This window comes from Anolis sagrei, chromosome 2 (genome assembly GCF_037176765.1).
Source record: "Anolis sagrei isolate rAnoSag1 chromosome 2, rAnoSag1.mat, whole genome shotgun sequence".
Classification (NCBI taxonomy): Eukaryota; Metazoa; Chordata; class Lepidosauria; order Squamata; family Dactyloidae; genus Anolis; species Anolis sagrei.
This window is the reverse complement of record NC_090022.1, coordinates 161,606,621-161,633,100: the sequence shown is the minus strand read 5'-3', so window position 1 is coordinate 161,633,100 and position 26,480 is coordinate 161,606,621. Positions and strand designations below refer to the sequence as shown.

General features: G+C 41.2%; 1 protein-coding gene across 1 annotated transcript in view; it reads left to right on the top strand.

Moving 5' to 3' along the window:
* The window catches only part of PDE4A (phosphodiesterase 4A), a 633,870-nt gene that overhangs the window by 111,300 nt on the left and 496,090 nt on the right, over positions 1-26,480 (top strand). The window contains exon 3 of the mRNA XM_060763616.2: positions 10,099-10,331. Coding sequence (XP_060619599.1) covers positions 10,099-10,331 — 233 coding nt within the window. The remainder of the gene's footprint in view (positions 1-10,098; positions 10,332-26,480) is intronic.

The window sequence follows — 26,480 nt, the reverse complement described above, 5'->3', positions numbered from 1 at the left end:
TAATTTCTGACTGGAGACCAGTCAACTTTGCTAGTCTTCCTTGATTGCTTGTTTTTCAGGTGTTCTGTTAGGCGATCCATATTCATTATATCCAATAATTTGAATGTCCACTCATCAATCGTGGGAGAGTTTATAGTATTTTAGGGCATAGTTATAGTATTAATTAACTCTATTTGGTCATAATAATTCTCAAGCAACCAGAAACTATATTTATTCATCATCTGCCAATCCCCATCTATACTGGTTAACTGAGGCCTCTTTTACACAGCAGTATAATCCAGATTATCAAAGCAAATAATACACATTATCTGCTTTGAACTGGATTATATGAGTCTACACTGCCGAACAATCCAATTCAAAGCAGATCATCTGGATTTTATATGGCAGTGTAGAAAGGGCCAGAGATGCCAATTTGAGTTGTGTTGTTGAGCTCCATACTGTAAGTCCCAAACCAACAGTCTAATAAAGTCAGGAGAAAGAGGGAGAGAAATTTCACTTCCAGGCTGCTGGAGTTATGGTACCTTGAAGTGAAAGAAACCCAGTAGTTCTTTCTGGTCGTTGCCCATAACAACCCGCTGAGCCATCCCACCTTCAACAGAAAGCAGTGACAGGTGTTGTCATGTCATCTTCCAAGATTACTGATTAGTCATATAATGCCTTGCTGCCTCTGTCCCTAAATAAGGGTACTGTGCCGGGGGCTGAGGATCCATGGAGCAGTTATCACAAGTTAGTTTAAAAAAAGCAAAATCTTCATTAAAGTACCAATGGAAAGTAATATTGCATAGTCCGGAGTTGCTTACTTGGTGGTTCATGGGATAAATGTTGCCTTCAATGCAATTTTGTATATAATTTTTATGCTACAACTTTTAATCTTTCCAAAGCTTGTGGTGGACAGATGCACATTGACAAGAAGGTAAATCCTCAATTTTTTTCTGTTTTTTATATTTGATCCTCTCTTTTCTCCAAGGAGCTCAGGGCAGCTTCTCCTTCCACCCTTTTTATAGTCATAGCAACTTGATGAGAAAGGTTAAATCGAGGGGTGATGACTCAGTCAAGTTTTTTGGTCAGCTTTATGTCTAAGGAAAGATTTGAAACTAGTTTCCAATTATGTAGTCACTTCTTCTAAACTTATAAAACATATGTGCATTCATATTCCATACAGTGGATTTATATAAATGTTACTAATTGCCATCAAGTCGACATTGACTTATGGAGATCCTAGGAATGAAAGACCTTCAAGTCACCCTGTCCTTAATCTTCCTGCGCAGGTTGTGCAGACACAGGGCAGCTGTGGCTCCCTGATTGAATCTGTTCACCTGTAATGCAATCTTCCTCTTCTTCTATTGCTTTCCACTTTAGAAAGCATTGTTGTATTTTGGTGTAATCATATTATACCTGCAGTATGATAGCCTCAGTTTAGTCATCTTGGCTTCTAGGAAGAGTTCAAGCTTGATGTGTTCTAGGACCTGTTTATTTGTCTTTTTAGCAGTCCCAAGTATCCACAGAACTATCCTCCTAAACCCCATTTCAAATTAATTTTATTCCCTTAAGTTTTCAAACTGCCCACCTCGCACAACCATCCATAAAATTTGGAAATGCAATGACATGGAAAATTCTAATTTCCTTATTCAGTGGTATAGCTGTATACTTCAGTATCTTGTTTAGGTTCTTCTTAGCTGCCTTTCCAAGTTCTAGTCTTCTTCTGACTTTATGACTGCAGTCTCCATTCTGATTGATTGAGACAATATATGGAAAATATTAAACTATTTCAATGTCTTCATTGACTACTGTAAAGTTATGTAATTTTTTTTGACATGTCAGGAGTGACTTGAGAAACTGCAAGTCGCTTCTGGTGTGAGAGAATTGGCCGTCCGCAAGGACGTTGCCCAGGGGACGCCTGGATGTTTTATCATCCTTGTGGGAGGCTTCTCTCATGTCCCCGCATGAGGAGCTGGAGCTGATAGAGGGAGCTCATCCGCGCTCTCCCTGGATTCGAACCTGCAACCTGTCGGTCTTCAGTCCTGCCAGCACAGGGGTTTAACCCACTGCGCCACCGGGGGCTCCAGTTATATAAATAATATATGGTCATTGTTTTTGTTTTCTTAAAGTCTGGTTGTAAACCTGTCTGTGCACTTTCTTTAGGAATCATTTCAAATCTTTGCTATTTTTTCTGCTAGTAGTATGGTATCATCTGTATATCTTGAAACTTTAGTACCATAAACAAACCAGCAAACTTGGCTTGATGGATCTGGACCAAACTTGGCAAACATGTTTTTCATCATCCAACTAAAAATAGTCAATAGATTTGAACTAACAAAACCTTCCCTTTTTGGAGGAGACCTGAAGGAAAGGGGGGGGGGGGGAATTCCTATCGCTAGGTGAAGTGGTTCTCTTTGATGTCACTGGAAAAGAAAAGGAGTGAAGTGGATTGGCTGCTGCTAGATTACATGTGTATGAAGGGAAACGGGGAAGGAAGGAAGGGAAGAAAGAAAAAAGAGAAAAGGGAAAGGAAGGAAGGAAGGAAGGGGGAGGAAGAAAAAGGAAGAAAGGGATTAAGAAAGGGCGAGAAGAAAGAAAAAGAAGGGAAGAGAAAGGAAAGAAAGAAATAAGTGGGGGAAGGTGTATGAGGGAAAGCAAAAGAAAAAGGAATGAAAGAAATAAGAGAGAGGGAGAAAGAGGAAGGAAAGAAAGAGGCACAAACAAAATGGGTACCTTGGCAATGCCATGTATATATGCTAGTCAACTGATATTCTTTCATAGATTGTAGTGATGCTTTCTTATTAATTATGAGAATAAAATAAAACTAAAGAGATCAGGGAAAACACACAGACCAGTTATATATGATCTCACTAACATTCCTAATTAAGATGCAGTGAAGAACAGATTTAAGGACTAGATTTAGTAAATAGAACTATGGACAGAAGTCCACGACATTGTTCAGGAGGTGGCAACAAAGTACGTCCCAAAGAAAAAGAAAACCAAGAAGGCAAAATGGTTGTCTGCTGAGACACTGGAAGTAGCCCAAGAAAGGAGGAAAGCTAAAGGAAACAGTGATAGTAAGGGGAGATATTCCCAGTTAAATGCACAATTCCAGAGGTTAGCCAGAAGAGATAAGGAACTATTTTTAAATAAGTAATGCATGGAAGTGGAAGAAGACAACAGAATAGGAAGGACAAGAGACCTCTTCCAGAAAATTAGAAACATTGGAGTTAAATTTCAGGGAAAAATTGGCATGATGAAAAACAAAGATGGCAGGGACCTAACAGAAGCTGAAGAAATCAAGAGAAGGTGGCGAGACTATACAGAAGATCTGTATAGGAAGGATAATAATATCGAGGATAGTTTTGATGGTGTGGTGAGTGAATTAGAACCAGACATCCAGCAATACATGGAGAGAGAGTTTCCAGATGTACAAGCTGGGTTTAGAAAAGGCAGAGGAACGAGAGAGCAAATTGCCAATATCCGCTGGATAATGGAGAAAGGCAGGGAGTTCCAGTAAAACATCTATTTCTGTTTTTTTGACTATTCTAAAGCCTTTGACTGTGTGGATCATAATAAATTGTGGCAAGTTCTTGGTGGTATGGGCATACCAAGCCACCTTGTCTCTCTCCTGAGGAATCTGTATAAGGACCAAGTAGCAACAGTAAGAACTGACCATGGAACAACAGACTGGTTCAAGATCAGGAAAGGTGTACAGCAGGGTTGTATACTCTCACCCAGCTATTCAACTTGTATGCAGAACACATCATGCGATGTGCGGGGCTTGACGAGTGCAAGGCTGGGGTAAAAAATTGCTGGAAGAAACATTAATAACCTTAGATATGCAGACGATACCACTTTGATGGCCAAAAGCAAGGAGGAGCTGAGGAGGCTTCTAATCAAGGTGAAAGAAGAAAGGGCAAAAGCTGGGTTGCAGTTAAACATAAAAAAAAAGCCAAGTTTATGGCAACCAGATTGATTGATAACTGGCAAATAGAGGGAGAAAATGTGGAGGCCGTGAAAGACTTTGTATTTCTAGGTGCAAAGATGACTGCAGACACAGACTGTATTCAGGAAATCAGAAGATGCTTACTTCTTGGGAGGAGAGCAATGACCAATCTCAATAAAATAGTGAAAAGTAGAGACACCACAGTGGCAACGAAGATCCGCATAGTCAAAGCAATGGTATTCCCCATAGTCACCTCCAGATGTGAGAGCTGGACCGTAGAGAAGGAAGATCGATGCTTTGGAACTGTGGTGTTGGAGGAAAGTTCTGAGAGTGCCTTGGACCACTAGAAGATCCAACCAGTCCATACTTCAGGAAATAAAGCCCGACTGTTCATTGGAGGGAAGGATAGTAGAGGCAGAGATGAAGTATTTTGGACACATCGTGAGAAGACAGGAAAGCTTAGAGAAGACAATGATTCTTGGGAAAATGGAAGGAAAAAGGAAGAGGGGCCGACCAAGGGCAAGATGGATGGATGGTATCCTTGAAGTGACTAGCTTGACCTTGAAGGAGCTGGGGTTGGTGACGGCCAACAGCGAGCTCTGGCATGGGCTGGTCCATGTAGTCACAAAGAGTGAGAAGTGACTGAACGAATTAACAACAAGTGATGCTTAGTTTATAACGAACTCTACCCATCCGGGACTTGATTCTGTCAGCCTTCAATCTTCCAGTGTCTAGAGGACATAGTAGCGCCCTAAAAACACAACCCACCTGCCTTCATAGAGATACTTGAAGTGTTTAAGAAAACTGCTATCCCAGCTTTCCAATTTGTAAAAAAGAACAATACCAGTTTACCACAAAGGATCATTATTAGTAATGGTCCCATGACTATTTCCCCACTTTCCCAGGCACAGTACCTGTCTGAGGAGTCAGAAGAGATCCTACTGTTAACTTTTTATGGTGTCCTATTGCTTTGTTTTTTTCTCCTTTTCTTTCTTAAACTTCTCCATTTTTCTTTTTCTTCCCCAAAATACATCATTTAAACATAATGGTGATGATATGACTCACAAGGCATGGTGGCCAATTTATTGGTCCCAGCTTACCCGTTGAAGATAAATGAAAAAGAATAGGTTTTTTAAAAAAACAGCTTCAATCTTGGAGCAAAAAAATTATTCTGCAATAGTTTGCCTGTTCCATTAGGAACTGGGCCAAGATCCAAAGCAGCATGTCTGCCAATTACATGAAGCGTTTACAGTGGATTAGCTGTTGTGCATTGATTGTTTTTAATTGGCCTATTAAAATGGAACAGTATTGGGGACGCTTAATAAAGTTAAGGCTTTCACTTTATTCTTTATTGTTTGGAAATAATATTCTGGACCACATGGCTCAGCTGGGGAAGACCCAGCTCCTCGGGCACTTCTTCTCAGCCATAAAGAAAAAGACAATTTTCAGGCTCCAGAGAACGGCAGGCTGGGAGGCAGAGCACTCCAAAATGGCACCTTGCATTGCACACAGCTGTTAGCCTTGGCTGGGAGTGCCTTTTTCAAACAGTACACACACAAAAGGAAGGAGACTTTCTGGAATCTTTTGTCTGAAGATGGATCTTCTTTTCCCCATTGTTTTACAAGCAGATCGTGCTGTTTGATGATGCTTGACTTTGAAATCACCAACCCTTTTTATTCTTTTAAAAGTATGCCTATTAAAAATGTAATTAACATACCCCCCAATATTTCATCAGGACACATGTAGCCAAACAATATCAGTACTGTGGTCAAGGTGGGAAAAGTCATTATTGAGGAAAAACACAGAAACTAGGTGAGTCTGCAACCCTAGGCTTCATGGGAAAGAAAATGTTCTTCTCCATTCTCTCCCTTTCTTGAGCTCCAGGCCAGTAGCCAGATTTTGATTTGGGGGGTGCTGAGTTTGATTCGGGTGTGTGTGTGCTGGGTTTGATTCGGGGGGGCTGAGGATTTACCCTACCAAACTATTTGTATCGTATCCCAATACCCCCATGCCAGGCATGGGGGTATTGGTGGTCCGTAAGAAGGCCTTACTGGTACATTATTTAAATTGTTATGTTTATTAATATCATGATCTGATCACCATTTTCAATATATCCCATATGTATGGGGGTATTGGGATAACGATACAAAAGGTTTGCTAAGGTAGACCCTCTTTCACTCAGACTCAGCCCCCCGAATCAAACTCAGCCCCCCTCCCCCCCCAAATCAAAATCCTGGCTATGGGCTCCCCCATGCATATGGGATATATTGAGCATGGTGATCAGATCATGATATGAATAAACATAACAGTTTAAATAATGTACCAGTAAGGCCTTCTCGCGGGCCACCCTGAGAATTTCGGGGGGGGGGGTGAAGCCCCTCAAGCCCCCCCCCCCAGCTATATGCCTGTTGAGCTCAAACTATTTTTACGCTGTGGACTGAGTTTGCAGGGGTTGAAGTAAGCCTGGACCACTCTGGGTATCCATGAAACCCTCAAAGAGTCTCATTTTCTGTGGCCTTTCTTGTTGTTGTGTGCCTTCAAGTAGTTTCCAACTTTTGGTGATCCTAAGGTGAACCTACCACAGCGTTTTCAGGGGCTAAGAATACTGTGGCATTCTTCGAAGAGAGTGATCAGCAAATGGATGGGCCACTGAGTGAGAGAATGCATGGGTGAGTGAGTGAATGAGACGGTAGAGGGTGGGAGAGGTGTTCCCAAGTTGTTTTGAACATCATTTTATTTAAAAAATTACTCTTTCGGAAGAAAAGGGGGTTTCCTTCTTGTAATAGTCACATCCTCCCTTCAAAAAAAAAGTGGGGAAAGTGACGATTATGCAATGAAATATGACTTGCCCTGGGATCACCTTATGGAGTTTTATGGCCAAGTGGATATTCAAACCCTAGTCTCCAGAGTCGTACGAGCACTTCAATTACATTATGCTGTCTCTTGGAACCCAAAAACCCTCATCATGTTAGGTTTACTTAGAAACAAACAAAAAAAGAGAGATGGATCCTTCTTTATTACTCTGGGATGATAAGAATGTTGTTTTCTTTTTAGAAGTGAGATTTCTTAGTACAAAGTAATAGTTTTGATAGCAGCCCAATGGATGTACCTCTGGATACTGGAAGCTCCACTGAAGTGAACACAGCCCTGCCAAAAACCAAAATAAAGTACGAGACTTTTAAAATTGTCTTTTGTTCTGTGATCAGAGGCAGCCCTAGGTAATTTTCAACGGTAAGCAAACAGTATTTTGCCTCCCCCCCCCAAACCAATCACTGATATATATATTCTGTTCATCATGGGAGTTCTGTGTGCCATATCTGGTTCAATTCCATCACTGGTGGAGTCCTCTTTGATTGCTCTTTGATTGTAAGTGAACTATACATCCCACTACAACTCGCATATGTCAAGGTCTATTTTCCCCCAAGAGCGCCTCAAGAGCGCCCCTGGGCAAAATCAACTATACTGCAAATGCTTACTTTGCGTAATGGGTTGAGCCGCCCCTGTCTGTGATGCTAATACAGTAAGAAAGTAGACCTAAGTTAGAAGTTCAACAGCATCAGACCTTTTTGTAGGATCTATTCATGTCCTGTTAGTTGTTTAAGTTTTGGCTGCTTTTGTAAACCAGGATGGTTTCTCAGTAAGTTCTCAATTCTAATGTGAACTACAAGTGGCATCCCTTCCTCCTGTTCTGAAAATCCCCACCTGCATTTTCTGGGTGGGCAAAGTGCTCATTTGCTCGCTACCTCTATGCAATTTCCGATATGCTTTTTAACCTCCTGTATAGAGGTAGTGAGGAATAGAGCACTTTACCTATTCAGAAAGTTCAGGTGGTGAAAAAGGGACTATTGGAGGATATGTACCTTGCCTTAAGGAAAGGTGCCTCTCTTTGTTTTGAGTATAGATAATCCCTCAGGCAGTTCCGTCTTTGAAAAAAAATGCCTGATAGAATCTAGAAGGCATACAAATCATGTTTGCTCAAACATGCCAGATATTTCCAGTTGTTGAGCTGGAACAAACATATCTTTTCACCAACCCCATTCAAATGTTTCTTTTCTTTTAAGGATTATTCAAGGTAGTATATTCTGGTTTTCTATAATCCGCAGACCAGACAATTGGCATTTGTAATGTTTCATGCCATGCTATTGTTTTGCTCTAAGTACTGCAATTCATCTTTTCACTCTTTCAGAATTAGTTATTTCACTCTTTCATAATTACAAGCATGCTTCATTTCATAAAGTCTCTAACAAAGGAGCTACTTTTGACAAAGACTTTTAAAGCCTTCCCATCCCCATGTTTCCTGCTTTTCCACAGTCTAGCTGAGATATTTTGAAACAATGTTGGCATCGGATTGATGGAGAAGGAGGGCTGGAAAAGAATAGGCTTTTACTGTCAGGTTGTATCAGTGAGTCCACAGCAAATAATGCATTAAAGCTTAAATCTGGGGAAAAATGGGATTCTTCTCTTGCACACCCCCACTATCCAATGTGTGCCTGCCTACTACAGGCAAGGTAAGTAGCAGCTGCCTCCAGAATCCTTAATTGAGAATGACTGACCAACAAAATAGAGAAAAAAAATCAGATAAGCCAGCCTCACCACCTGCCCTCAGCATGTTTTTTTTAAAAAAAACATAGACCTATAAGTTTGACTCTTAGAATGGAAATCATAGAAAAAATGGAGACTGGTAGAAGGAAAATAAAATGGTGTCAAATGCTTCAAAAAGTGTCAGAAAACTGTAACAAATGGTTTAAAATTTGTCATCATCATCATTATCATCATCATTATCTAAGCAATAAGACCCAATTTCAAGTTTAAAAATAAAAAAATCCAAATCGAACTTGCTATAGTTTATTGGGATCTAATGTTATTTCAAAATTTTGCAGATTGTTTTTGGTTGTCTTCAAATATTCAGTGCCCAGTTTCAAGCTGACCTTGTAAATCAGTGATTCTCAACCTATGGGTCCCCAGATGTTTTGGCTTTCAACTCCCAGAAATCTTAAGAGCTGGTAAACTGGCTGGGATTTCTGAGAGTTGTAGGCCAAAACACCTGGGGACCCACAGGCTGAGAACCACTGCTCTAAATGAAGAGCTTCCCAGAAGCTCAAGAGTGATTATGTTTCATAACGCAATAGAACAGAAATCAGGTAGTGTCTGAGCAGGTCTCAAAACAGTTCACTTGAACTAACTAACAAATGTATCATTGGCTTCCTAAATCCACAGATCTATGGCTTGAAAACATTTTTTAAAGAAAATCTAAAGGACAAGCTTTGCAGTTAGGACTCGAGAATCCATGGATTTTGGTACCCACACAGGTCATGGAAACAAATTCCAATATATATCAAAGACCTACTGTATATCAAAGGTTGAATGATAAAGTTCTTCATTAAAATGCAGTGCTTTTGGAATGGCTGCTGCTTATTTTTCATATATTTGAGTTTTAATTAAATGTTATGTCCTGACCTTCTCATTGCCATATCTGAGCTCTGTGTTGTTATATCTTTCTTAGAAGTGACAGTGTGTTTTTCTTCTCTTTCTGACTGTGTGCCAACTGAGGACTTCATGCATCTGAATAAGCAGACTCTACTCCATGAAATTTTATGCCATAATACATTTGCCAGTCTATAAAATACCACAAGACCTCTTAATTGTCTTGCTTCAACAGATAAACAGAACTGCCTTTGTGGAGCCCATTAAGGATTTAGAATTTCAGAATATAGAAGTCTGTTGTTATTGATTATAAAGCTTCATTTCCAGCAGAAATGGGTGAAAATGAAACAAAGAAACAAGAATATATTAATATACCCTCAGTGGTATCCTGCTTTTGATGGTATTTAAATTCTGCTGTTTCATGGCAGAGCCATTTTGCTATTTCTCAATTGAGGAATGAACAGAACTGGATTCAGAGATCAAATTTCCAAACAGGATCAGATCTCAGTTTTCCCTCAGCTGCTGGTAATGTTAATTTTGGACAGATATATGGTTGGTTCTGAGCTATATCTAAATCAGACCTTCAGAAAGTTCCTTTTTTGTAATGTAGGTTTCATAATAAGCCAAAATGCCTTGTAGCAATGCTGAGCCAGAAGATTTGGGGAGTCCAGCATTTCCATGGAGCAGAATATCCGGATTTTCACTCACTCATCTACTCACCCTCCTTCCATATTTTTTACTTGCAGAAACCCAAAGATACTTTGGACCCCAACTGGTGCAGCCGCTCTTGTACATCCTCCAATATGCTGGGTGCCGATCTGCGGCGGGGACGTCGACGTCTCTCCTCCAGCCTGCAGGTCCCACCATGGAAACCTGTAGACAGAGCCCGCTCGCCAGAACCAGACAACGTACAGAGACCGACCACTCTGCCATTACGAATCCCTCCCCGAATTTCCATCACCCATGCTGACCCAGACAGGTAAGGAAAGAGAATGTTACAAGTTAATCTGAGAACAAGCAAAACAGTACCAGGTTGTACTGAGAATTCGGATGTGTGCATCCAAGCAAACAATAGTGGTGGGAGTGGGAGAATATCAGGGTGGTTCCTTGTAGTCTTGTACTGTATTTGTAGGCAGCTGGAGAAAACATTGTGGAAATATACCATCTGTGTATATGATACCATTGTTTACATATATTCAGTGTTCAATTGCTGAATGATAATTTATGAGGAATGGCTGGAAGAGGTGTTAATGAAAATGAAATCACCCATCGTCATAGAAATGCCAATGAATAAGGCTGCTTGACAAGTTGATGGTGTTAGTAGTGGATTAAGATAAATAAAATGATCTTTGCAAATGGCCCCCTGGAGTTCAATAATCAGAATCTGTCTTTGCAAGAGCAGAAAAATACTGAGATTCAGATTTCCTTGACTTTCAATCTGGAAAGGACAAGAGAAAGCCAGTGACTCGCTTTCTCTTTTTCAGGCAGGCTGCCCATGTTGATCAAAGGGGGATTCTCTAAGGATGTTTCTGAGAATGGGGAAGGGTTGTTTTGGCCTCTTTTCATGAGCCTGAGTTGGACACAATCCTAGTCACAAGAGGTGAAAGGGGATGGGAGGAAAGTGGGAAGACTGCTTCTGTTCTTCCTTGCTTCCCCTCGCCCTTCCCTCCCTCCCTCCCTCCCTCCCTCCTCCTCCTCCTCCTCCTCCTCCTCCTCCTCCTCCTCCTCCTCCTCCTCCTCCAAATTGGGACGCTAGCACTGCAGGAAATGTTAGAGAAAGAATAATTGCAATACATCATCAAAATGCATTTGTTTGATTTATTATGAGACAATGAACTTTTTGCCCATTCAGCTGATCCTTGGGAGGCCCCTGCTAGAATGTGAGTCATAATCATACTGAAGCTGTTTTCTTGTTTACTCACGATGCTGTTTGGTCAGTTCCAAGGTCATTTGCAGATGCTGAGAGTCATCCATCTCCCACGTACTCAAGGGGTACTTCCAGATTTCTGTTGCACGTAGTAGTTTTCTGTCTGGAGAAATCGTTGCATTTTATTCTTACTGTTCCCCACCCCCTTGGTTATTATTCAGTACCCATTTTAGATGGTTTTGATCTGCCTGTCACCAACAGTCTAGCGTAAACTGGGATGAGAGGTAACGCATAACAGGCTCATTGTACAGATTTTATATTTCTCCATCCTTGGCATCCCTGGCCATTACTATAAAATCTAAATTACATTTAATCATGCCTTTTTAACCACACATTTTCAATTATTGCCTCCCACCTCCACGCCAAGCTTTAATTCCTAAGCATATGTTGGTTCCCTGTATTCATAGTCTGGTAAGGAATTCACTCGAGAGTTGGGTAAAATGTCTTTCAGTTTCCTTCTTTTGTTCCTTTTGCTAGCGGTATATGTCATCACCCTAAAGCTTTTAGGTGTGTTCAGTCAAAAATGTAATGAGCCATAAACTAACAAGAAAATGCTGCATGCTAACTACTATTTTTTAAATGACATGAACAATCTAATTTACAAGCAAAGTAGTATGCACTCAATAAAGAACAAAAAAGAAGGAAGGGGGAAGAGAAGAAAGAGAAAGAAAAGGCATACAATATATTCACATTAAGATTCAGAGCCTTCCCCAACCTTGACTGTAATGAAAAGAAAGTTTTAAAAGGAAGAAAAATATTATTATACGATTACAGTAACAACTATACACTCCTACTAAAATTACTAATAACCATAACCACACATTATTGCATAGCTAGCCTTCTTGTTGCTTAAAAGGTCCATAAACAGTTTCCAGTCTTTCAGTTGGCTTCGAACCCATGTAAGTTGGGTCATTTGAGTGAACTCAGTGATGTTCATTCTTCCTCTGTTGGTACTTCAGTCTGTTTCCAGGTTTGAACAAAGAGTATTCTTATTGGGTTGTTGTATTCATATTGCTGTTGTCATACATTGGAGAAGTAATCCACATTTATTCTCCAGTTCCTCATTCGTAATGCCAAACAGAAACACTTCTGATATTATAAAATATACATTAAAATATTTTAGAATTAACATGTCAATCTTAGACCAGTAACTTTTCACCTTCTTACAAGTCCACATCGTATGTAAGAAACAGTAATCAGGGCCAAGCCAAGACATATTGCAGCCTGAGGCAGAGCAGTTAATGGCTCACTCCAAATATTCTCACCAGTCAAGGTACAAGTTCACAAATTCAGCCAACATATTTTGACATAGGGGACATCGCGCCCCTCACCACCTTGGCTATACATTCAGCCCTCCATATATCTGGGTTTAACTTTTGAATATTTCATTATTCACAGATTTGATTAATGTGTTTTGTTTAAGTATCTCGAGGAATCTATGCCAGAGGTTGACTAAAGAGTTCCACTGAAGGATCTAGAGATTCCTAGAAAGTACACTTCTCTAGGAATTTCTAAGTCCTTCAGTGCAGTTCTGTGTCCAATTGCTGTCAGACGTAGAGATTCCTATGGAGGTGTTCTCTAAGGTTAAAAAAACCAGAATGTTCATACTTGTAGTTTTTCAAATTTCACAGGATCTTTCACCCTTAACTCCAATATGGAGATCCTACTGTACAAATAAAATAAGGACAGATTGAATAACAATAATTTCCTTCCATAGCTGTTCCTCTACTGCCAAATTGGTAAGCATCTCATTCTTTCTAACAGTGGACTTGGCCTGGCCCTGGTTCTTGAAGACAAGCTGATTTGAAACACAGCTTGACTTTTGCCTTCTCCCTTCAGTGCACTACCATGAAATGGGATGAAGGTTCTGGAATTGTGAGCCAGAGTGAGACTGAAGTAGGGTTGCCGAATTAGGCCTGTTCTGAACCCTGAAGCTTCAAAACCAGAACCTGAGTCCTAGGAATGATCCCTTGTGATGTCACAGGAAGTAGATCCTGGTGATGTTACAAAAGTGCGGCAACAAGGGGCAGCCCCTGATGTCTTAGTAAGCATCAGTCTGAATTGCACAGACTATGCCATTCAGAAAAACACACATCAAATCTAATATACCGGAAAAATGTGTATACACTCAGTTTTTAAGGCAGTGCTCTCATCCTGAGATTCCTCTCTCCTGCATTTAGAATAGGAAGAGGGGTCCATGCCCTGAGATTTGGCATTAAGCCCTGGTGCTATGGACTGACTAGTAGTAGCTTTGGGCTGAGAAGTCAGTGTTCTATTGCGCGCTGGGCCTGTAACAGCTGTACTTTTCTATAGGACGTATGCCTTAAGCCCAGCGGGAAGCCAGGGGCACCTCAAAGAGAGGTTCTCAGGGATTTTTCTGAAGTGATGGTCTTTAGAGTCTTTAATGATACAACAAAGTCTTTATTATGGAACAAACAACAAATCTTCAATGGTTCAAACAACATTTCAAGGCTTTCTCAGTCTAGTCCTCAATGGACTGGTACCTGACTTTGATTAACTAAACTTTCTCTGTAGGAAAAACCCTTTTTAACCTCTCCCAGGCTGCTTTCTATCTATGCCTCATCGGTGTGGGACCTACTACCGACTCCAAATGCGTCTAGGTATCGAGTAGACCTACCAGCCGAGGCTTGAAGATATTTCAGCTGGAGTTCCATAGATCTGTAGTGCTGTTCTCCCTTTGAGAATTCTTAGAAACTTCAGGGCTGTTCCCTCTGATGCTGTGAGGCTGAGAGGCTGTGAGCTCTCAGCCAAAGCTTTTGGGACCTTTATCCTGGAATTTCTGCTTCTGTATCCCCAGATGTTATTTTTCTCTGGATGCTCCTTTTTCCCTGGATGGTTATTGAGAAAGGAAGCTTTTCTATGGGACTAGCTGGTCTATGTCCTACAGTTTAGCTACCTTGTGTGAGACTCTCCAAAAAATGGCTCCTTTCCCTCCCAGAGCCCAGAACAAGGGGTGGAACCAAAGCTTATTTATGATGGACAGGAGGCCTTTCCTATGACTGCAAAACAAATAACAGGAAGAAAATAAAGTTGGAGCTCCTGGTACAGCCATACCAGCACAGTCAGAATAGCCAAGTTCTCTTTTAATCTTTCCTTTGGACAGTCACAGCCCTCCCAAAAAACATTATTGGTGTCTTAGTTTTTAGGTCTGTTCCTGGGGTTATTTGGAGCACTGCTTCAGAAAATTGCCATATCAGTTCCACTTTCTTAGATATGATTATCATGAGTTTTGATGGGCGAGCAGATGGAGACTGGGATATGGCATATATTCTATATCTCAAAGACTAGAGCTGATAGGGGAAAACTGGTACCGTTTTTAGAATCAGCATGTCAGATATACCCAGAAACTGGTCTAACCTTTAAGGCACCAAAATGTGTGTGGGGTAGTGTATTGGAAGCCAATTCTTCTAGCAGAGAAGACTATCTGGACCAACTGTATTCCCTACAACAGTGGTTCTCAACCTGTGGGTCCTCATATGTTTTGGCCTTCAACTCCTAGAAATCCTAACAGCTGGTAAACTGGCTGGGATTTCTGGGAGTTGTAGGCCAAAACACCTGGAGACCCACAGGTTGAGAACCACTGCCCTACAATGTTTCACAGGACCTCAGAGGTCTGTCAAAACAATGGGAGGAATCCTCCCTGTTGTGATAAACAAGCTATAGCCTCAGTTGCCATGTCAGTTTCCCATTCCGACCAGCTCACTGAAGCCATACTTTCCCCAAAGATCTGTGACATCTGGTAGTGTTGTCTGTATCTTTGTTTTTCATTGTTGCTGTCGCATCCGTAGTCCCAGTTCTCAGGTTGCCATACTGAAGGTTGGTCCACTGAGAACATAGAGGAGCAGGTGAGGTGAAAGGTGGTCCTCAAGGAGGCAGTTTTGAGAACCACTGCTTTAAAAATTAACATTACCACATCAGTCCATGACACTACCACCCGAGCCAAATATAGGGAGCACTTTTATTATGATCAGTGAAAATGCTGCTGAAATGTGCAAGTTTTGGAGTTCTCCAGAAGTCTTTATAAGGGGGCGTAAAAATAAGGGGTGGGTGGAAAGAAGGAAGCTGTTTTAGTACAGCTTCTTTCCCTAAAATCAAAACGTAGAGGTTGCGAGCTAGCTGTTAGGTTGTCTAGATCCTAGAAGGGAAAGTGTTGGTTTCTCACCAGGCTATGTGAGTTTGCAGCCTTTTGATAATTGCAACACTTCCTATTTCAGAACACGAAGAGATTTTGATAGCAATCCACATGAGTCAAGTGTAAGACTCTTGTTCTGTAATCTGCACACTTGCAGCATGTTTATGGGAAATCTGAGAGTGTTGATCTAATTATTCCCATGTTAAAAGCAAGCAATGATTAATAAATGGTGTATATTTGCATACAATCAACTGTTGTATTTATTTCTCTCCCTTTCTTTCTGACACATATACAAATGCACACCACTTGGGCAAACCTGGAAATAGTGAAGAGCTGGAAAATACATAGTCCTCCAGATGTTGTTAGACTGCAGCTCTCATCATCCCTTACCGTTTGCTATGCTGTCTAGGCTTGATGGAATCGAGCAATAGTAATTGTTCCCCTATTATAGAGATAAATGATAAAAACAGGTCCATTATCTCTATATCTGATTAACTGGTGACAGCACCACTGTCTGATTAAGTTTAATTGCACAAAAGTGTCGCTCCAATAAATTTGTGTTGTCTCGAAGGTTCTCCAAAGCTTTTCTGTTTTTGCTGCGATTAACTTCTCTCTGATTTGTTATATAAAATTATTACTTCTCTTTGTTGGTAGAATGGATCAAAGAAAGACTAGAAATACTTGAAACAGAAGGATAGCATCCAGATAAGAAGTAGTGATGATATTCCTGCTGCTGGGGTTAGACTATGTTCTGGAAATACATTTTTAAAGAACCTTTAATGTTTCAAGAGGAAGGTGCCAAAATGGTGGGTGTCTCCACTAGTTCTCCATTGTGTCAAGCAGACATGATGCAGTCATTTCCATAAAATAAGATGAGAAAAGGAAACCAGGACCAGGAATTACAGTGATCTGATACTTTTCATACCCTTGCATAAAAGTTTTTTTTGCATACATAGTTTTTAGGAATAGTTCTGGATCAGAAAATTTGGCAGACTTTTGCCTTAACATTTGATTCATTTTTCTAAAATAAACTATTATATGATCCTGCCCCTTGCCCCCAAATTTGCTAAGGAAAAAAAGGCTGGGGAGTGATAATGGAGAAAATGCCCCCCTCCCGGGTCTTTATGTTTCTAGCCCTATTGAGAACAGACTACTTAAAACAATAGAAATGTGGTCATCAAGATATTAAATTGCAGCTTCCATTCTGGCCCCTAGCCAGTATAACCAAAAGTCACTCTCTGGGTTGCAGTTCAGCAACATCTAGAAAGCCACATAATTCTCAGTTCTTCTGCCTATCTATGGGATGTAGTATCGTATAGTGGACCCTCAGTATCCATTGGATTTATTTTGTGGGCCCCTCCCTCCTATGGATGCCAGAATCCAAGGGTATTCGAATCCCATTATGTACAATGGCATAGCAAAATGATGTTTCTTAGATAAAATGACAACATTAAAGTTCTTTTTTAGATTTTTAGGGAGGGAGGATATTTTCAAGTCATGGATGTAGAATACACAAAGATGGAGGGCTGACTGTATATGGTTTTGCATTTGTGTTTGGATTGATGTTTTGTGTGAAGACCAGTTTACAATTTTCTTTTCAAATATCCTCTGCATTTATTTAGTTGTTAACATTTTAATGCCTGGAATTCAAGAGACTGTATCTAGCTTTTCCCATAGAACTTCAGATGTGTGGGTGTGTTTGTGCTTTCAAGCCCCCATCTACATCACCATATAATGTAGTTTCAAATTGTTTTATATGGGCAGTGTATATGTATATGATCAGTTAGACTGCCTTATATGAATATACACTGACCAAGTAATGCAGTTTCAAACTGTATTGTATGCCAGTATAGATAGGGCTCAAGTTGCCTGTCAATCAGGAATGTTTTGATTGTGTTTTCTTTGATGGAAGAATGGGGTTGGACTTGGATGGCCCTAGTGATTTCTTCCATGTCTATGATTCTACTCCCGGAAACATGATTGTACAGAATATTTCTCTCCTCTCCCTCTGCCTTTGTTTATATTACTGCACACTCCAGACTATTATGGTTAATCCAGAGGGATTTGTGATTAAATTGAGCTCTGAACTTCCCAAGCGTACACCATCTGTGTTAAGTGGCTTATTCAGATCAGAGATATATACATTTCCTTGTAGCAGAAACTCCCTTTAAAACCTCCTTCATCTCCTTAACCTCCTTCCCTCTCAAGCCCCTGTGCCAGAGGGCCAGCATAATCCTGAGTGATCATCTAGTTGATAATCTCCACTGGTTTGCCAACCCTTCCGGGAGAGACAAGAATAAATATATTTTTTAAATTTTTTTTTTAGAAATGCAACCAGAAGATGGTGATCAGCTCAAAAGACATCAAATGTTATCTTGACATTATGATTCACATATTAGGATTTAGGGTTTTGTAAAGTTTCCACAGAGAGGGTTGACTTCCATGAGTCACGCTTCTTTCAAAGAGTGTTTTGTGTGCAGTAGAGTGAGTGAGTCTCCCCTGCTCTGTGCACCTTTGAGGATGGCTTGTGTCTGTGGACTTTTAAAGAACGATGCCATTTAATTCAAAAACATTTTTGGAGTAAGATGTTAGGATTAATATGGCATCGTTCTTCTTTCCTCCTGTTATTATGAGAAATTAATGTGGTTGCAGTGAACTTTTTGGTCAGCGTTTGCAAAAGTTGTTTTGGGGAGGGAATTCTAGGAGTACTGCATGGTGCCCATGGAAACAAAAAAATACAAATAATATCATATAGGGATTGCCCAGTATTTTAAAAGAGCCTTTCCAATACAAGCAGTCCTTGAGTTACAAACATCCAACTGGCATACAACTGGCATACAACATTGTTAAGAATGGAGGTGAGACAACAGGAAGTGAGAGAAATATAATAATAATAATAATAATAATAATAATAATAAACAGATGGCCGGCACTTTTTGAGGTCTCTTATGCATAGGATTGCCATGTGTCACTGTTAACTACCGTATTTATTTTATTTGTCGTGTCAGAACAACCAGTCAAATTATATTACATTTCTAACAGAAACGAAGCAAACAAGCAGATTACAGAATTTGTGAGTATGAGAGTTGATTAAATGTCCTTTGACCAGTATCTGGCCACTTGGAGTGCCTCTGGTGTTGCTGCAAGAAGGTCCTCCCTTGTGCATGTGGCAGGGCTCAGGGTGCATTGCAGCAGGTGGTCAGTGGTTTGCTCCTCTCCACACTCGCATGTCGAGGATTCCACTTTGTAGCCCCATTTCTGAAGGTTGGCTCTGCATCTCGTGGTGCCAGAGCGCAGTCTGTTCAGTGCCTTCCAGGTCGCCCAGTCCTCTGTGTGCCCAGGGGGGAGTCTCTCATTGGGTATCAGCCATTGGTTGAGGTTCTGGGTTTGGGCCTGCCACTTTTGGACTCTCGCTTGCTGAGGTGTTCCAGTGAGTGTCTCTGTAGATCTTAGAAAACTATTTCTAGATTTAACTCGTTGACGTGCTGGCTGATACCCAAACAGGGGATGGGCTGGAGATGTCTCTGCCTTGGTCCTTTCACTATTGGCTGCCACTTCCCGGCGGATGTCAGGTGGTGCAATACCGGCTAGACAGTGTAATTTTTCCAGTGGTGTAGGGCGCAGACACCCTGTGATAATGCGGCATGTCTCATTAAGAGCCACATCCACTGCTTTAGTGTGGTGAGATGTGTTCCACACTGGGCATGCATACTCAGCAGCAGAGTAGCACAGCGCAAGGGCAGATGTCTTCACTGTATCTGGTTGTGATCCCCAGGTTGTGCCAGTCAGCTTTCGTATGATATTGTTTCTAGCACCCACTTTTTGCTTGATGTTCAGGCAGTGCTACCGTAAATGGTAGTTAAATACAGAACCACCGAGGAAAGTGGACCATTGTTAGGATGAGGATGGTGTTACATCTAGTTAAACTAGATGTGACCATTGGGTTGTGAACACACTGTAGCATTTGTACATCTCATGTTACTCATACTATAGTAGTACCTCAGCTAAAGCTAAACATTTCAATTAAGAACATGGGTCCAAAAGTGGATCTGAATCTTTTATCACATTTTTGGTGGATTCCCAGTAAACTAGCAAAGATTCTTGAATCTGCTTTCCATCTCTACAGTTCTGTTACTTTTGGCATTCTGTTATTTGACAACAGCAGCAACAAAATAAGTCCCTTTCCAACTAAATTACTTTGCTGATATTAAATAGAAAGCCTTTGATTATCAGGAGTCAAAGTTTGTATGAAAAAAGTTTTTTTTTCCATTGAAAGCAGATTCCTTGAGCTTAAAATGTGTAAATTCATTTCCATCCAGCAGATTGAAGATGGTGGATCTTTTGTCTCTAGTGAAACAAGCAAACAAACCCTGAGCCTAAATAGGTCTCATAAACCAGAAGCCTTCTTCTTCCAGTTGCCTATAAACTTATGGCAGCCCCATGAATCTTAGAGCAGTGTTTCTCAACCTTCTTAATGTTGCGACCCTTTAATACAGTTCCTATGTTGTGGTGACCCCCAACCATAACATTATTTTCGTTGCTACTTCATAACTGTAATTTTGATATTGTTATGAATCATGATGTAAATATCTGATATGCAGGATGTATTTTCATTTACTAGACCAAATTTGGCACAAATACCCCATATGCCCAAATTTGAATACTGGTGGGGTTGGGGGAGGGATTGATTTTGTCATTTGGGAGTTGTAGTGGCTGGGATTTATAGTTCACCTACAATCAAAGAGCATTCCGAACTCCACGAACGGTGGAATTATACCAAACTTGGCACACAGAACTCCCATGACCAACAGAAAATACTGGGAGGGATTGGTGGGTTTTGGAGTTTTGGAGTTGTAGTTCACCGACATACATAGAGCACTGTGGACTCAAACCATGATGAATCTGGACCAAACTTGGCACGGATACTCAATATAGCCAAATGTGAACACTAGTGGAGTTTGGGGAAAATAGACCTTGATATTTGGGATTTGTAGTTGCTGGGATTTATAGTTCACCATCAAAGAGCATTCGGAACCCCACCCCACCACCACCCCATAGAATTGGGTCAAACCTTCCACACAGAACCCCCATGACCAACAGAAAATACTGTGTTTTCTGATGGTCTTTGGCGCCCCTCTGAAATCCCCTCACAACCCCCCCCCCCAGGGGTCCCAACCCCCAGGCTGAGAAACGCTGTCTTAGAGTGTATCTACACTACAGAATTGATGCAGTTTGACACTATTTTAGGTGCCACTGCTCAATGCAGTTGTAGTTTTGCAAACCTTCTCTGCCATAGTGCTGGTGCTTCATTAAACTATAGCTCCTATGATTCCATAGCAGTAAATATGGCAGTTAAAGTGGTGCCAATCTGTGTGAACTCTACAGTGTAAATCTATCCTTATAGGGTTTTCTTAGGTAAGGAATATTCAAAGGTGTTTTTTTCTAGTTCCTTTGTCTGAAATACATCCCACAGTGATTGATCTTCATTGGTGGTCTTCCATCCAAGTATTAATCATGCTTGATGATGCTTAGCCTTCAAGATCAGATATGATCTGGGGCCTTTAAGGTATTTAAGCCACAAGTATACCAAGTAAATCTTAAAATAAAGGACAACTGACATATGAGGACAAAGTAAGGAAATGGTGGTGTGGTGACAGAAGGCAACGGAAAGGCAAGAGTGCTCCTGCACAAGACTTGTGCAGGAGAAGGTTTGGGTAACTTGTAAGTGCTATGCTTCTTACTGAGGAGGAAGGAAACCATATGGTATTTCTTTCTGTTACAAGCACAAAAGTGACTTAAAAGCTGGCCTGCTACCAAAAGTATGCTGTTATTAGTTTACACCTCCCACATCATTGCCTCAGGGTATGCCTTGGATTTGGTGTTATTTTGCTAAAAAGCAATCCTTCTCCTGTAATTGAAAAATATGTGACTTTGTCCAGCGGTTGAAAAGGAAAGCTGGGGGATGAGGGAGCTTGACCCAATGCTTCATACTTCCCTGTCCTGAACATGTGAAGGAATGGTTCTGTGGCCAATATTCAACATTATTTGTCATCTGGGATCCACCTGCACGTTGTAAGAAGAGATATAATGCAAATGTAATCTGAATGAGACCTTGGGAAAGTTATTTTTATAGATTGATGGCCAGGCTCTGTAGAATACTGTACTCTGAAAATTAACTTTCCAATGCATTGCCCTGAAGGAAGATGCATAATCAAGTCCTGTTTCCATGTGGGCTGTGGGATTCTGGGAAATGTAATCTAAAATGTTATAATCTAGTCCAAGGTAGCTTGTCAACTGACTGAGATGGTAGTTGAAGTTTGTATCCGTTCATCATTAAATGTGGTATGCTGATATAAAAATGGAGCATGAATTAAACAGATTAGTGGTTCATCTGACAGAGTATCAGGCACTAAACCTGAGACCTGTCCTAGTCCAGTCTTGTTGCTAGCAGTGTTTTTCTTTTCCCCACTATTTCTGGAACACTCAGCCTGCAACCGATTAGGGGAGCATCTCCATACACAGCACTTGCTTTGCCTGTAAATTATAGACTCTTTCAGTGATTGATATTCTTTTGTTTACAGAAGTTCTATGCCTAGAAGGTCTCTAACCATATGTTCAGTGTTCCTTTTGCCATAGATTCCTGTTCATCTGCAAAGTGGATTTTCCTAGCTGTTCCCTCAGCTTCTTGGACTGACTTGTCAACAAATCTGCTTGAGGTTGTGGTGAACCTATGTATCATTTGCTACTTGGGACGTAGCTTTGGATGAATCTGCATGTGCATCTGTGGCATATATCACATTTATGCCATGCTTTTTTTTTTTTTACAATGAATGCAAGTTAGCATCTTGTTCCTTCCCACTTCTTCCTCACAACAACCTTGTGAGAGACTGACCGGAGCGGCTTAAGGAGCTGGGCATGTTTAGCCTGAAGAAGAGAAGACTGAGAAGAGACATGATAGTCATGTATAAATATGTGAGAGGAAGTCATAGGGAGAAGGAAGCAAGCTTGTTTTCTGCTGCCCTGGAGACTAGGACGTGGAACAATGGCTTCAAACTACAAGAAAGGAGATTCCATCTGAACATTAGGAAAACTTTCTAATTGTGAGAGCCATTCAGCAGTGGGACTCTCTGCCCCGGAGTGTGGTGGAGACTCCGTCTTTGGAGGCTTTTAAACAGAGGCTGGATGGCCATCAGTCGGGGGTGCTTTGAATACAATTTTCCTGCTTCTGGGCAGGGGGTTGGACTGGATGGCCCATGAGGTCTCTTCCATTTGGATGATTCTATGATTCTAATGAGTGTCATGGCTCTGTGGGAACTAGTACCTGAATCTTGCAAGTTCGAATTCATTAATAAAACAATCACACCACACCACACTGCAGTCACTTGATGGTACAGTGAAGGCAACACAGTGCCATCTATTTCCATCGTCCACTTATTAAGGGGAAGAGCTGCCCAGGGCAAGACAGTCTAAACACTGAACAGCACTCACAACATGCCCCTGTGCACAGGTGTGCTAGAAATGGTTGGTAGCATCATACTTTCCTTTAGATACCTTTCGTCACAGATGCACCATTTACAGCAAAAACGATTCTGCTAGAATGGTTTCCGGCTTTGCCTCCTCCGGTGCTGTCAACTCGTCAAGAGGATAAGCTTCTGGTTGAGCCAACTCTCAGCAGGATGGAGGTCCATTGGATCATTTGTTATTCTTGGACTGCCGGGAGGCATAAAGACATTGCAGATAAGAGGGTCGTTGTGAATCGGGGGGGGTGCATTTGGATGCCATCCAGCTGCAATGCAACAGATCTTGTATCTTAATTCTGTGCAATTAAGGCGTGTAACATATGCCATCATTAGCACTCCCCAGTGAGCTGAAGAAGGGGTATTAGCTAAAAGCATGCTTATTTTTAGCAGACCCTCAAATTTTTTTATAACTGCCCCCTGTGCATAAATAGTTCTTTAGTCCCCAGGAGCCCTATTAGTTGAAGCAGCATGATGTGCCCTAAGGAGATTAGTATTAATCATCGACCCTTTTTAAAGACTTATCTGGAGGGGCGAGGGGGATCTTTCTGACACCAGTGGAATATATTCTGAGCATGAGCTTCCCTAACAGTGTAGTCCTCTACATGTCTGCTCAAAAGAATATCTCCATGAATACAGTGAGCCTTACTTTCAGAAAACAGAATGTAGCATTACACTCTAAGCCTGGGCACTCTTCCTTGTATGTAAATGTACCTGAAAATCCCCGGTGACGCAGTGGGTTAGACCCTTGTGCCGACAGGACTGAAGACCGACAGGTCGCAGGTTTGAATCCAGGGAGAGCGCGGATGAGCTCCCTCTGTCAGCTCTGGCTCCCCATGCGGGGGCATGAGAGAAGCCTCCCACAAGGATTGTATTATTATTAATTATTATTAACTTTATTTATACCCCGCTAACATCTCCCGAAGGACTCGGTGTGGCTTACAAGAGGCCAAGGCCAACACATCAATAGAACAACAGTATAACAAATACAACAATAAATAAACTCATAAAGCAAAACAATAACATTAAAACAATAGCAATAAACATTAGACAATAACACCACGACGCATTTAAAACTGAGGCCAGGCCAAATGTAATGGATAAAATTTTAAAAAATTGCTGGATATGACAGGTGAAATAGATAGGTTTTTTGGAGATAGGTGCAGTGTGCAGACCTAAATCTCTAGTAAAGTGCATTTGGGACATGATGCTAGGAGTTTCCTATTCAAGGAAGGCACACCGGAACAGCCACGTCTTCAAGCTCTTCCTAAAGACTGCCAACATTGGGGCTTGTCTGATGTCCTTGGGGAGAGAGTTCCAGAGTCGGGGGGGCCACCACAGAGAGGGCCCTGTCCCTCATCCCCACTAAACGTGCTTGCGACGCAGGTGGGATTGTGAGCGGGGCCTCTCCAGATGATCGGAGAGATCATGTGGGTTCGTATACGGAGATGCGGTCACGCAGGTAGGCGGGTCCCAAACCATTTAGGGCTTTGTCGGTAAGCACCTGCACCTTGAATTGGGACCGGAAGATGAACGGCAGCCAATGGAGCTCCTTAAACAGGAGGGTTGACCTCTCTCTGTAAGGAACACCAATTAACAACCTGGCCGCCGCCTGTAGGACTAGTTGGAATTTCCGGGCCCCATGTAGAGCGCATTACAGTAGTCCAATCTGGAGGTGACCAAGGCATGGACCACCCTGGCACTGTAAAATATCAAAAAATACTTACTGGCATCCCTTGCGCAACGTCCTTGCAGACAGCCAATTCTCTCACATCAGAATCAACTTGCAATTTCTCAAGTTACTCCTGACACAAAAAACCCCCTGAAAACTGTGGGATTTCTTCTGAATTGGGAGCCAGTATGCTCCAGTGGTTTGAGTGTTGCGCTACAACTCAGGAGACCAGAGTTCGCAAATGCACTGGATAAACTTGGGTAAGCCACATTTTCTTAGCTTCAGAGGAAGGCAAGAGCAGACCTCTTCTGAACAAACTTGCCAAGAAAACCTTAGTGTTTCCATAAGTTGGCAATGACTTGAAAGCATACAAGAAAAATGTGTGGTGCTCAGTCTGCATGCCACTTTATGACCACAGGTTATCAGTCTAAGGCTTCTTTGCCCATTATACAATTTTAAATCCTCTTCATATGTGTGCCCAAATATATAGCTTGAAAGTGTATATATTGTAAAACATACCTGCATATGTTTGTTTGTCTGATTATTGCATTTCTATTCCCTTTCCCAGAAAGAGCATTCACAAGGGGATTTTAACAAGTGAAAATGGGTAACTGATTATGTTTAAAACAAGAAAATTGAGAACTGCATAAAAATATTATACTGTATCAAGCCATTAAAATATTTAGTAAAATGCAGAGCAGAACAAAAATATGTCTTAAGACCTGCTAGAACGGAAACACAAGAGGGTTAGATGTATCTCCTGATGTGTAGAAACTTCACAGTTGGAGGACTACTATCAACCATGTCTCCTTGGCAATGGCTGCAATATTGGATGCACCACCACATCCTCTAACCTCCCTGTCTCCCTATATCAAATATTCTTACTATCTATGGTACCTCCCAATCTGATATCTTAATACTGAAGCTGAAAATTTGCATTTTCGAAGACTCACGGATACCGAGGGATGCCTGGTGAGTGAACCGTGAGTGTTTCATATCAGAAATCAAGATTTCACCAAAATGAAGGCAAATGACAGAAGCTTTATTCAATCTGCAGAAGAGATGCTTGCACAGCAATGAGTGCTCAGGAAGGTCATACTTTACAAAAAGGTTATAATCTATTTCCAAAGGGCTTTGGGAATTCTGGTTTTCCAAAAGGTTATGAGCTAAAAGGTAATCCTTTCCCCGAAAGGTTATGGATGCCTTTCCAAAAATTCATGCCTTCCCAAAAGAGCCAAGGTACAGGAAATCTTTATATCGACGTCTAATCATGTAAATCATATCTAATAATTATTTTTTGTCTTCTTAATATTCAACCTTAACTCTATTTTTGCACTTTCATCCTTAACTTTCATCAGTAGGTGTTCAAAGTCCTTGCTATTTACACCAAATACAGTAATGCACATTATATCCATCCTGTGAACTGCCCTGAGTCCCCTTTGGAGTTGAGAAGGGCGATATACAAATACCGCAAATAAATAAATAATAAATATCCAGTGTGGCATAGCAGTTTGAGTATTGGACTGCAACTCTGCAGAGCTGGTTTGAATCTCCATGTGGCCATGGAAACCTATTGGGTGACTCTGGGCAATCACAATCTCTTGGCCTCTGAGGAAGGCAATGGCAAACCTTTTCTAAACAAATTTTGCCAAGAAAGCCCTATGATAGATTTGCCTGAGTGGCTATAAGTCAGAAATACTTACTTAACTTACTTAGGCGATCCTTTGTTGTCCGAGTAGGATAATCCTCCAGGGTGGGTCCGTAGGTGACTGTGGAGCCCTATTCTTGTTCTGCATGTTATCCCGCAGTGAGGGCATTGGTTTCTAGGTGGAAGGCGGTCCCGGTCGGGGTTGACTTGA